At 39.4% G+C, this 10,708-nt stretch overlaps 1 protein-coding gene across 3 annotated transcripts; it reads right to left on the reverse strand.

Annotated features, from left to right (window-relative positions):
- Positions 1-1,383: 1,383 nt before the first annotated feature.
- Positions 1,384-9,497, reverse strand: pgghg (protein-glucosylgalactosylhydroxylysine glucosidase). 3 transcript variants are annotated; one of them, XM_041997891.1, is made up of 14 exons: positions 9,388-9,497; positions 8,541-8,835; positions 8,254-8,464; positions 7,742-8,177; positions 7,532-7,651; positions 6,539-6,670; positions 6,355-6,466; positions 4,685-4,757; positions 4,471-4,607; positions 4,247-4,380; positions 2,416-2,511; positions 2,247-2,344; positions 1,918-2,141; positions 1,384-1,693 (listed from the first exon to the last, which is right to left on the reverse strand). In XM_041997891.1, exons 2-14 carry the CDS (start codon positions 8,782-8,784, stop codon positions 1,617-1,619), a joined length of 2,094 nt encoding a protein of 697 aa, XP_041853825.1. In that variant the 5' UTR covers positions 8,785-8,835; positions 9,388-9,497; the 3' UTR covers positions 1,384-1,616. The 3 variants fall into 3 exon arrangements, with proteins under 3 accessions (XP_041853825.1, XP_041853822.1, XP_041853824.1); XM_041997888.1 differs by having other exon boundaries at positions 9,329-9,497; XM_041997890.1 differs by having other exon boundaries at positions 9,219-9,497.
- Positions 9,498-10,708: the final 1,211 nt, after the last annotated feature.

Genomic DNA, 10,708 nt, shown 5'->3' on the forward strand with positions numbered 1-10,708 from the left:
CGACAGCAACAGAAGCTGTTCGATTTGTGAACGGAGATCTCTGAAAAGGCGGAGCATAATTTGGAAACAATAGAGGCGAATGGTGCGTCGAAGACACGTGATACGAAAATGTACAAACCCAACTGAGGTTGAGGGCGGAGTTACTGAGTGACCAAGATTTAAATCAGCCAATCTGTATCTGGGATGATTGGTTCTGCTCCGCCTACGAAACGTAAACGCACGTCGCAGACGGCAACAAAACAATTTGTATTTATTTTATTCAAACCGTTTTTGTAGTTTTGTGGTGCGTTCACGTTGTCTCGGAATTCCGAGCAGTCGAGAATATGTGACGTCAATACCACGAAGTTGGCGTTCCAGTTGCATCAACTCAGAAATCACGGACGCCTCCAAAACAGCCAATTTGTGAGCATATAGCCGTATAAAACTAGAAAATCCCAAACCTAATGTAAAAATGTGCACAATGTGAACATCAGCCAATTTGAGTGATAATGATTATTAAGCCACACATACTGCAGCGATTTTTCACAAACAAACCCGCCCTACAACGTAATTTTCAATAATTACTTACTTTTGTTTACACTAGAAACATAACGGACACAAAGGGGTTTTAATAAAGACAACAATGGGCTACAAGTGTGGGCGCAGCCATCTTTAGGTCTGGAATTTCAGGTTCCTCTGAATGTGCGTCCGCACCATTTTCGCCCCGGTTACCCGGCGGCGAGCTGGGTGGGAGGAGTTATCACGCCTTTTAAACCAGGCGATCAGCGGGCATCAGCCGGTTGACCCGCTCAGATCCGACGGCTTCTTCGACGAACGCCCCTTTTAACCACATCGGTGTCAAACAACACTTTCTAAGTTCATCTGCAGATAAACTTAGAAAATGTTCCAACTTGAATAATGTTGATGTTTGGCCTTTATTTGTTCGTTGGGTAACTTCGCATTATTCCTCAAACAACTGCTGATATTATTAATCTTTTCAGTTGCTTTAGCAAAGTTATGTTATAATCCAACTAATTGTTATATGTGAGACCTTTAATGAACAGTGTTGCACTTTGCAGACTACAACCTGAAAGAAATAGAATAGAATAGAAATACTTTATTAATCCCTTTGGAGAGTCCTCAGGGAAATTTGGGAAATGCATACAAAATTATTGCTTTATTATTAACTTTATGATAAATTTCACCCATGCATTTATTTGTTTATTTATTTGTAAAGCCTATTTCAACCACAAACTCCTATGCTGCCTTCGCCTGGGTCATCGCCCAGTTCAAGGTGAAAGAGCAGACCCACTAGGGTCTAAGGTCCAGTGTATTCACAGAGCTGTAGTAAGGCAATTGTGATTTTTTTTCTTTCTGATTTTTATTTTTGCATTTACCTTATTATCAAAACAAAACAAGCTGTTAAATTTTTTTTTACCCCTGCTCTTTAAGCTACAGGCAGGTTATATTAAAAAAAACATGTCAATTTGCCCTTTTATCAGGTTTTATACAATTTATTCGTTTCTTCATAGAAATGGCATCAGAAAAAACTGTACATTGAAATATTAAAATAACTTGCATAACATGATTTTTGGTTCTTAGTAAATTGGATAATTAGGAGGATTGCTGGTCCTGTTTCAGAGAGGCCAGCAGTAGGATGTAGGATCCACTTTACATACACAACCAGGCTCTCGAGGAAAAGTTACTGGCTGCCCTGAAATGACAGATGTGCAGTGTACAAGTTAGCCAGGATTGGTTTAAGGTTATGCAAGTGTCTTTTTGAAAAGCATCTTTTAATAAAATTCGAAAGAGACTGAATTCTTTTAAGTATTTGCTAAGCAAAGTATAAACTTCATATACAACAATTACATTAATGTACAACCCAATATTACATAAATAAGCTTTACTGCTGTATTTGCACTGCTCCTTGCATGTTACCTGGTGTGAGAGGGATTTTAACCCCAGATGCCTTCAGGACAACTTGTAGATTAGAGAGCTTAGTGTTGGCAGCATTGCCTGTATGTTCCCTTAGAATGATGCACACTTCATTTTTCCTGAGCAGCCAATCCATCTGACTGCCCAGATAGTTCACACCACGAACACAAAGCTCACAGATGTCACCAGGAAGCAGGGGGGAAAAAGCCAGGCATTCCTTCTCAATTCTAGGAAAAAAATCATCATATGTAAAGCTTAATAACTACAGTGCTGTGGATTGTATATATTGACATGTTCTTGTACAAGGTTTGCTGGGAGGATCGATAACTGACCTGAAACCTGTATAACCAAACAGCACAGCTTGCAGGAATCCTCCCATACCTGTGAGAAAGTTGACTGCACCAGAGCCATCTGATGATTCACTCCATACCTGTGAAAAGAATATATATTATACATTCACTGAGTAAATGCTGGCATTATGGGAGTGTGTGGTCACTATACCTGGAACGGCCCCTGTATGTTCTTGTAGCACTTCTCAAGTAAATGCTGAGCTTTGTCAGCCTCTCCCAGCTCCAGCCAGCCGACTGCAAACATACCCTGATAAAGCAAAGCTAAAGCATCAGCGCCTGCGTACAGTGATGGGCAACTGCTGAATGTAGAAATCTGAACCACAAGCAGGGTGTTATTTCTTTATTAATTTGCATGATGAAGTTGTTCACTGAGAGGATGCTGAGGTAGGAACTACCAGGCAGGAAGCACAGAGGAAGACGGGAGTGGAAATGTTTGGATTTCCATAAGGGCTTGAACAAAGTCAACTGGACTTCGATATCTTGGTTCTTGAAGACGTTTCACCTCTTATTGGCTGAAATGTCTTGAAGAACCAAGAAATAAAAGTCCATTTGACTTTAGTCTGGCTCTTACAATCACCATGACCTGACTGATAATCTACACATACATAACATACAGGAGTTATGAATGTCATGAAAGAGGACATGAAGTTTGCTAGTGTAAGAAAAGATGATGTAGAGGATAGTGTTAGATGGAGGCAGATGATTCAGATGGGAACAACCAAAAAGGAAAGTTAATGTCTTTAGCTGTATCTATAACTCACTTGTTTTCAGTGTTTTGTGAATCATTGAAATCCTAAGTTAAATTGAAAATGGTGCAAAGAAAATATCAAGTGTTGACATTGTCAGATACTGTTTACAGATACTGTTGATTTTTGAGGATGAAAAAGTTTGGATAAGGGTAAAAAAAAGTCTGAAATAATCAAATAAGCTTAAAAAAAACATCATGTCATCAAATTATTAATTGGGTTGATTAGGGAGTAACATAACTGAAAAAAAATCCTCCTAGTAAAGCCGACTATCAGAGGGAGATGACTTCATTACTCTTTGAAGAACTATGTCAACAAAAAATGGTGAATTCTATTATCTAAATCGCATTAAATCATTAAATATGTCAGGATAAAACTGGCATATATAAACTGCTATTCTGTGTAGACACTATTATTGCTGAATGTTATAAACAGTTTTTTTTTACCAATTTACCGGCATCGAAATTCCACCTGTTTCAGAGTATATCACTTATTAATCCAGTGGTTCCCAACCTGGGGTACGGGACCCCCCAAGGGGGTCACCCAAAGAGCACAGGGGGTCCCTGAGGCTTTGAACATTAGAGCCATTGTGATTAATGTCCACAGATTGTCCCTATTTTAAGGAAAAAAAGTATGGCTGTATGTTATTCATTTAACTTAGCTTTATCAAAGGACAGGACTCAACCAGAATACATTATATATGGCGAGAATCTCACTTTTGAAAACCTAACACCAAGCATGGTTTCAGCACAGGGTGGAGCAGGGGGTCCATGGCATTTTAGTATATGCATAAAAGGGGATCCCAGAAAAAAAGGTTGGGAACCACTGGCTAATTCCAGGCGGAAGATATGAAACTACATTCATAGATGGATAAAATATTCAAACTGCTAAACTGGTATGCAAGAAGTCCAGATCTGTAATCCACTAAAAAACCTTTTTATATATTTTGAAACAAAAAAATACAACAAATGTGGCCCCAGCCTGTTCGGTAGCTGTAATCCCATTTCAAGCAAGAAAAAGCAAAGACTGCATTTTTATTATTATCAGCTGGTCTCTTCATGTCCCAAAGGCTTGAACTGCAGTGTAAACATATTCCTATCCCAACGTTAGTGTAGTTTTACACTAACATTGTTGTAATTTTATTTACTTATTTATTTTTTTGCTCATATTTCTAAAGATTAAATGTATTATCAACAGCAGCTTTTAATTAAATACATAACACTCTTTCTTACTTACCCATGTCATGGCTGGACCATTTGGGTCTGTTACTGGCTCATAGGCTTCAAGATCATTCCTTCTAACCTGAGGAGACATTGACACTCCAAGAGGATAACCCAGCATCACTGTGTCTGCCTGCTTCACTGCTTGTCCTGTGTGACAGCAAAAATCATTTAAGGAAGTCATCTTAAGGATGCTTGGTCTCCCACACAGGCCAGTGTCAGAGAAGCACAGGCATTAACCTTTAGTGTAGCCTTCATACTCAGGGTGGTACTGGGACTCTTGATCAAAAAGTATCTTGATCTTGCTGGCCACTTCTTGCCATTCTTTTGGTGCAGGATGTTGGAGGAGATCAGCCAACTCAACAGCAAACTGCAGACTAACAAGTGACAAATGTTTTGTTTTACCAGTTTTCATTACATTATATGCATAATAAAGTAACACTAATATTACTACCTGAGTTGGGCCACTGTGTTTGTGTACACAGAGTTGTTGACATTGTAGTAATATTCATCTGGGGGCATGACACCTGAAACCAACAGAAGTAAAGATTTTGACTATATGTGTTAAATATGATATTAAAATATATAGTAATGAATGAATATATATAATAGATACAGACATTCATCTATGCTTAGCACAGAAAGTAAGGAATTTTGTGTTTGGTTGATTATTCCTCCCCTTTAATGAAACCAGTTGGTATTTTATTATATATATCATTGGAAAGCCCGATTAGTTCCCTTTACAAAAAGGTATAACTTTCAAGGATCATGCTTGTGTAGAATGAGAAGTTCAGCTACATGTGTGGGTAGTGCCCCCTAAAAATATACCATAATCCCCCACAATATTCTCCTGCTAGTATTCAGCAGATTTAAGTAATACCAGCTGTGTGCCAGTCATAGATGTATGACTGGCACCTAATTGACTGACAGACATACTACGATAAATTCTAATGCCAAGGGGGGTGATTCCATAGTTACAGAATCTGGGATCTAAATTCATCTTCCCAACACTTATGGGATCAGTTTGGGTGTGCTGTACATGCTACTGACCCAACACAACCACACTGGTTGACCTTCAATAACTCCTGTTAAGGAATGGGATGGCATCCTACAACAAAATGTGTCCAGGCTGGTGACCCGCATGAGGAAGATGTGCCAAGCTGTTGTGCTGTGTATAAATTTTCCTGACACGACTGAGGCCCTTGACAATGTAAAATGAAGAAAAAGAAAGAAGAAAAAAAAAACAAAAAACAAACAAACACACACACACACATACACACACACACACACACACACACACACACACACACACACACACACACACACACACACACACAAAAACAAAACAAGAGTGAATATCAACTGGAGAATATTGCAGGGAATTTTAGCACATTCTTGGAGCCACCACCCACACATTTACCTGTGTTGCAAAGATAAATGTGACTAATCAGGCTTTCAAACAAAAATATAATTTGATTTCCATAAACACTCGTTGACTATACAATTTATGTTAATTAAACCCTTGAACTTCTGCAGACTCGGAGAAGAGCAGTTTACTCACGCAAGGGAATATAAAGACAAGTGCTTTTTGGAATACATAAAGGCAGTATAAATTTGGATTTGTATTTTTATGCCTACTCTAAATCAGTCATGATGAAATTGTATGAAATGACTGAGTTATGACCACAGATTATATCAAGTGAACTTCTTACAAAATGTATGTGGCCAATTAGTGGTTTAAACTTTTTAAAAATGATGGTAAAATCCTGTAAAATCTAACAATTTAATATCACTTTAGACTGTAGGTTCTGAGACCATGATTCTAAGAAAACAGATTTAAAGGAAATAGATAAACAGGAAAAAAAGCAAAGCAAAACATAAGTGGGGTTAAAAAAAAAAAGATTTCAGCATCTTCACTTAGCTAAATTTGGCCTCAGCATTTGTGGATATCTGGGTCATCAAGCTTTTTTTCTGTATTTGAATATACTGCATGATGAATTTCTTCTGGATTTTACTGCACAAGTAAAGGGTAAAATATAAATAAGAATAAGAATTTAAACAGTAGCAGTTTGTAGACCTCTAATAAGTACAGCGTCCTGCTTTCTTTCTAACATCGTTTCTTACCTAGGAGGTGATATTTCTGGTCATCAGGGTGCCACGTTACCCTGGAAACCCAGTAATCAGCCACCCCGTAGATCACCTCACTGCCCCGACCCTCTGTGAACATGGACAGATCCTACAACAAAGAGCTCTGTTATCATCACAAATTCAGAAAATGTGGTTGAAGGAGGGGAGAAGAGGAGGATACCTCAGAGAGATAGAGATAGTGTTGGAAGGCCAGTGTGACATCTCCATTGATGTGAATCTCTTGTTGTCCATAAATGTCCTGAGGACACACCTCTCTCCCTGACACAGCACTCTCCCATGGGAACTTCAACCCCTGTAAAGATAGCAGAAGACTTGTTTATTATCAAAATGTGGGACCAGAGCCACAGAGAGTTCAACCAGCCAAAAATGTATCACACTGCTGTCATTTCTCATCTGCTGCTGGTTTCAGGTTAACATTTAGCTGCAAACGAGATTTGGTGCAGTAGTACTACAATAAAGATCCAGTAGTTTTTCAACAGCAAAAATGGTATCAAAGCGATCTGGACTCTTATCTGCAGGTACTCAGTGCAATCTAATAGACAGAAGCAAATCAAGTAAAGGAAAACTGCACATACCAAGCTAAGCTACACACACAAAAAAAAGGAAAGAAAGAAATGAAACCGACTCCTCCAGGCCCTCTTTAAAGGGAGCTCAATAAAAACCAGGCACACTGAATGCACCATGCAGAATAAGCTAAACCTATTAAGATACTGATCTCTTTCCAAATTAGTGAGGGAAGCTCACCATAGTTCTCCTGTTTATCTGTCAAAGTAAATCTAATTTTTCCACATTCATTGACCATTTCTACGACCCTACATTTTGTTAAAGGAATCTTAGCTTCTTTCCTACCCTCTGACAACAGATTTCTTTTGTTATGAAAGACCTTTAAAAACTTTTAGTTTTGTTCAAATTTGTTCTGGTTTTAAGACGGCGTGATATCGCAGCAAATATTTATTGCTAATCCAGAAAGATTAGCTCTTTCCAATCAATATGTTGATAGTTTCTTGAATAGCTGTTTCAACAAACGGTTTAATTTTCCATGTCTGTGAATGACTTTAGTATTTTCAACAATGCAGTTTTCAGTGTTGCAGAACTGAAGGGGATAGACAACAGCTCTGATTGTGACACCAGCATATTATTCTGATCCTCATACCTTGTAGCCCTGCTTTTTGGCATTGTCTTTGGCACCGTCTATAGTCCTCACTCTGTACTCCAGCACTGCTCGGGCTAGCTTGGGGTAAAAAAGAGCTATCCCAGGATACATCCAAATGTCCTGTTACAGGAAGACAAGGTGGTGTTGTGATACAATTTACAACCCAAAAAAAAAAAAAAAAAAAAAAAAAAAAGCTGCTACTGGCCTCACCTGGTCCCAGAAAACATGACCCCAGTAATCCTGACCGTCTCCACCATTAGAAAGCCCACCCGGACTGACCCCACCAAATGAGCTGGAGGAGTCATGTATGGATGGGAAGGCACTGAGGAGGTAGAACATACAGCCAATCAGGGCCTTGCAGAGGCTCTCTGACCCAACTACCTCCACTGTGCTCTGCAGCCACAGCTCTTTCCAGGCCTTCTCATGAGATGGGCGCAGGTTGCCAGTCGCCATCAGGTTCAGGCCCTCATCAAAACTGGCCTTCGCAAAGTCTAAACTATTAGCCACAGCCAAGATGAAGCCCCAGCGAGCCTCACTCTGGTCAGGTGTCAGCGTCAAAGTGGAGGGTATGGGGATCCAGATTAGGTGCACTGTAGGACAGGAGCCACCTGGGAACTCTGCTGTGGTCGTTTGTCCTTGGATGTGGCTGGTGAAGAGGGGAATGTTGTTGTTATAATAGGTTTGCACGTGTACAAAGTCAAAAAAAAGATTCTCAACCTTACCTTCCTCCTCTGTAATCAGGGCCATACTTGAAAACAATGTCTTTGCTCTGAGGGGTGAACGAACTGTCTAGATTAACAATGACTGGTTGCTCTGAGGCCACATGACGTACCATCAGAACCTCCATCACCATGAGGTTAGGGTAGAATCGGTGAGAATACAAAGACTGTGAAACAGTAACCCTGGCTGAGCTGATGGTGTGGGTGAAAATGCCTGAAACAGGATAAGAAAACCAAATGAAGTGAAAACAACGTCTAACCACAGAAAACTCACCAGAGCTGAAGACTACCTGTGTGTGTGTCTAGGCTGTAGGTGTGTCGGGCAGGTTCTTCAGTCTCAATCCTCACAGCAAGTGGACAGGGGACATCAGCTCTGTGGCAACGTCCACCTTCCCCGTTATAAACACTACCCATGTGCATGATATTGTTGTACACCCTCCAGCCCAGAAGTCCATTTGCCAGTGGAGGAAGGAAGCGCTGATCACTGGGTAGAGTGTCAGTGGTGAAGATGTATGGGTCCAAGTCACAGGACATGGTAAGCAAGGGATCCTCTCACAGTTGCAGAGGGTTGCAGGGGGTCTTCAGCTGAATGAACAATGATTGTACTTATTACATGGCGTGAAAACATCTGTATTCTTACATGCCTAGTTCACAGAGCAAGAAGAGACATTAGATCATTACTGGCAAGCTATCATTTCACAGGCTCCTGTCAGAAAAAGGCTATTTGTAGACTTTGTACTTTAACACACTCTGGTCACAAGACGTGTCCAGAAATGCCACGCAGGTAGCTTAGGAGTTACAGTCAAACAACAGATGAAGAAAGAAAGTACATATGACTTTAAAAAAAAAAACAAAAAAACTTTTACTTATTACAAAAAAGTCTGAATTTGTTTTAACACATTCACACAAGTTCGGTGATGAAGCAAAGCTGAGTTGTTGCTTCAGCATCCTACACAAACATCTCTTACACTCTTCACTTCAGCACAGTGGGAATGTTTCAGCCTCACGTGAACAGGAAGAAGCATCTGTTTCTGCAACAAAGAGGAATGCAGGGAAAAACCCACAGTGCAGACACAACCTGGAAAAGTTCCCGAAACACTTGTTATGTGCAGCTTAACTTGTAGAATCACAGCTTACGTGCTCTAATTTCTGTCAGAGCTCATATCTGCAGAGAGAAAAAACTCCAAAGTAGTTCATGAAGTGGAGCAAAGTTATTTTGTGGTATCTCAGTTGTAGGAGGAGGCCTTTGCAACTTTTTGTGCTGCACAGAAAATGTGGACTTGGCTTTGGTCTGCTTAAAAACATGGCATGGATTTAGACTATGTGGAGGATAACATAGTCTGCCCTCATCTGCACATTGGATTCACAGAAAGGACACCACGCTCTATGTATTTTAAATCAGATATATGAATTTACCCTTCTGTTAAAACCGGACTTTGGTTATGTTACAGGCTTAAAATGCTGCCATCTAATGCTTAAATGTTTACAGTTTAAGCAGCAAGGCTATTTGGCTGAGGCTGTGAACATACTCTTCAGGTCACAGGAAGTGTTTATGTTATCATCACGTCATTCTCTCCAAAATAAATCATGTCAGCTCCTTCCAGCTATTTAGTCAGCCTGAACATTTCTCCGTTTTTCTTTTCGCCTGTATGGTTGCAGCTTGTTGCTGCAGTGAAATTATATTGACTACATCTTCATTTTTATTTTAATTTTCTATTTGTTCTTTTTCTTGTTTTTTTCTGTCCCTTTTTATAATTATTCAGTGAATATTGTTTTCTGAAAAACACTTAATTCCAACTGTTGTAATATAATTACTAACATCTTGTCTCTCTATTGGCCAGAAGAAGGGTTATTGACCATCGACTAAATCTGATGAGTCAAAGCAAGGCACCATTTATGTTTTTATTATTTTTAATGTGTTCAAGCACATGATGTCTGAGCAAGTGGGTAGCTTGATTCACTGAACCACAGTTGATGCACAAAACATTTTCAAAGGAAGGAAATAGATTAAACTTCATAGGACAGATTTACCCTGCAAAACTGGAAAGACACATTTTCTTTGAAGAAGCATTTTATTCTAATTAAAGCTTGATGAAAGTGTGGAGGAAAAGTCAGTTGAGCCACAACAAAAGTATGGGGGTTAATCAATGAGTGTGGCACATAACAAAACAAGAGATGCACACAAGAGATCCTCAAACTATATTTTCTCTTAATTGAAGGATACATATGCACACTAAGGTAATAGTCAATAACTACTACAACAGTTAGCAAAATTACTGTAATGTCGGTCGTCATGATGAGGAACTGCATAAAAATAAACCAGGATTAAAAACTACAAAAACTGATTATTGTGTAAAAATTTGGCTTTGAAAATATTTAATGAGAAGGATAAGGCCATTTAGTTTCCATTTGGGTGAGAACTACATTCACACTCATTTCCAGCACACGATCTGTCCAA

The sequence above is a fragment of the Melanotaenia boesemani genome, chromosome 10 (assembly GCF_017639745.1).
Source record: "Melanotaenia boesemani isolate fMelBoe1 chromosome 10, fMelBoe1.pri, whole genome shotgun sequence".
NCBI lineage: Eukaryota > Metazoa > Chordata > Actinopteri > Atheriniformes > Melanotaeniidae > Melanotaenia > Melanotaenia boesemani.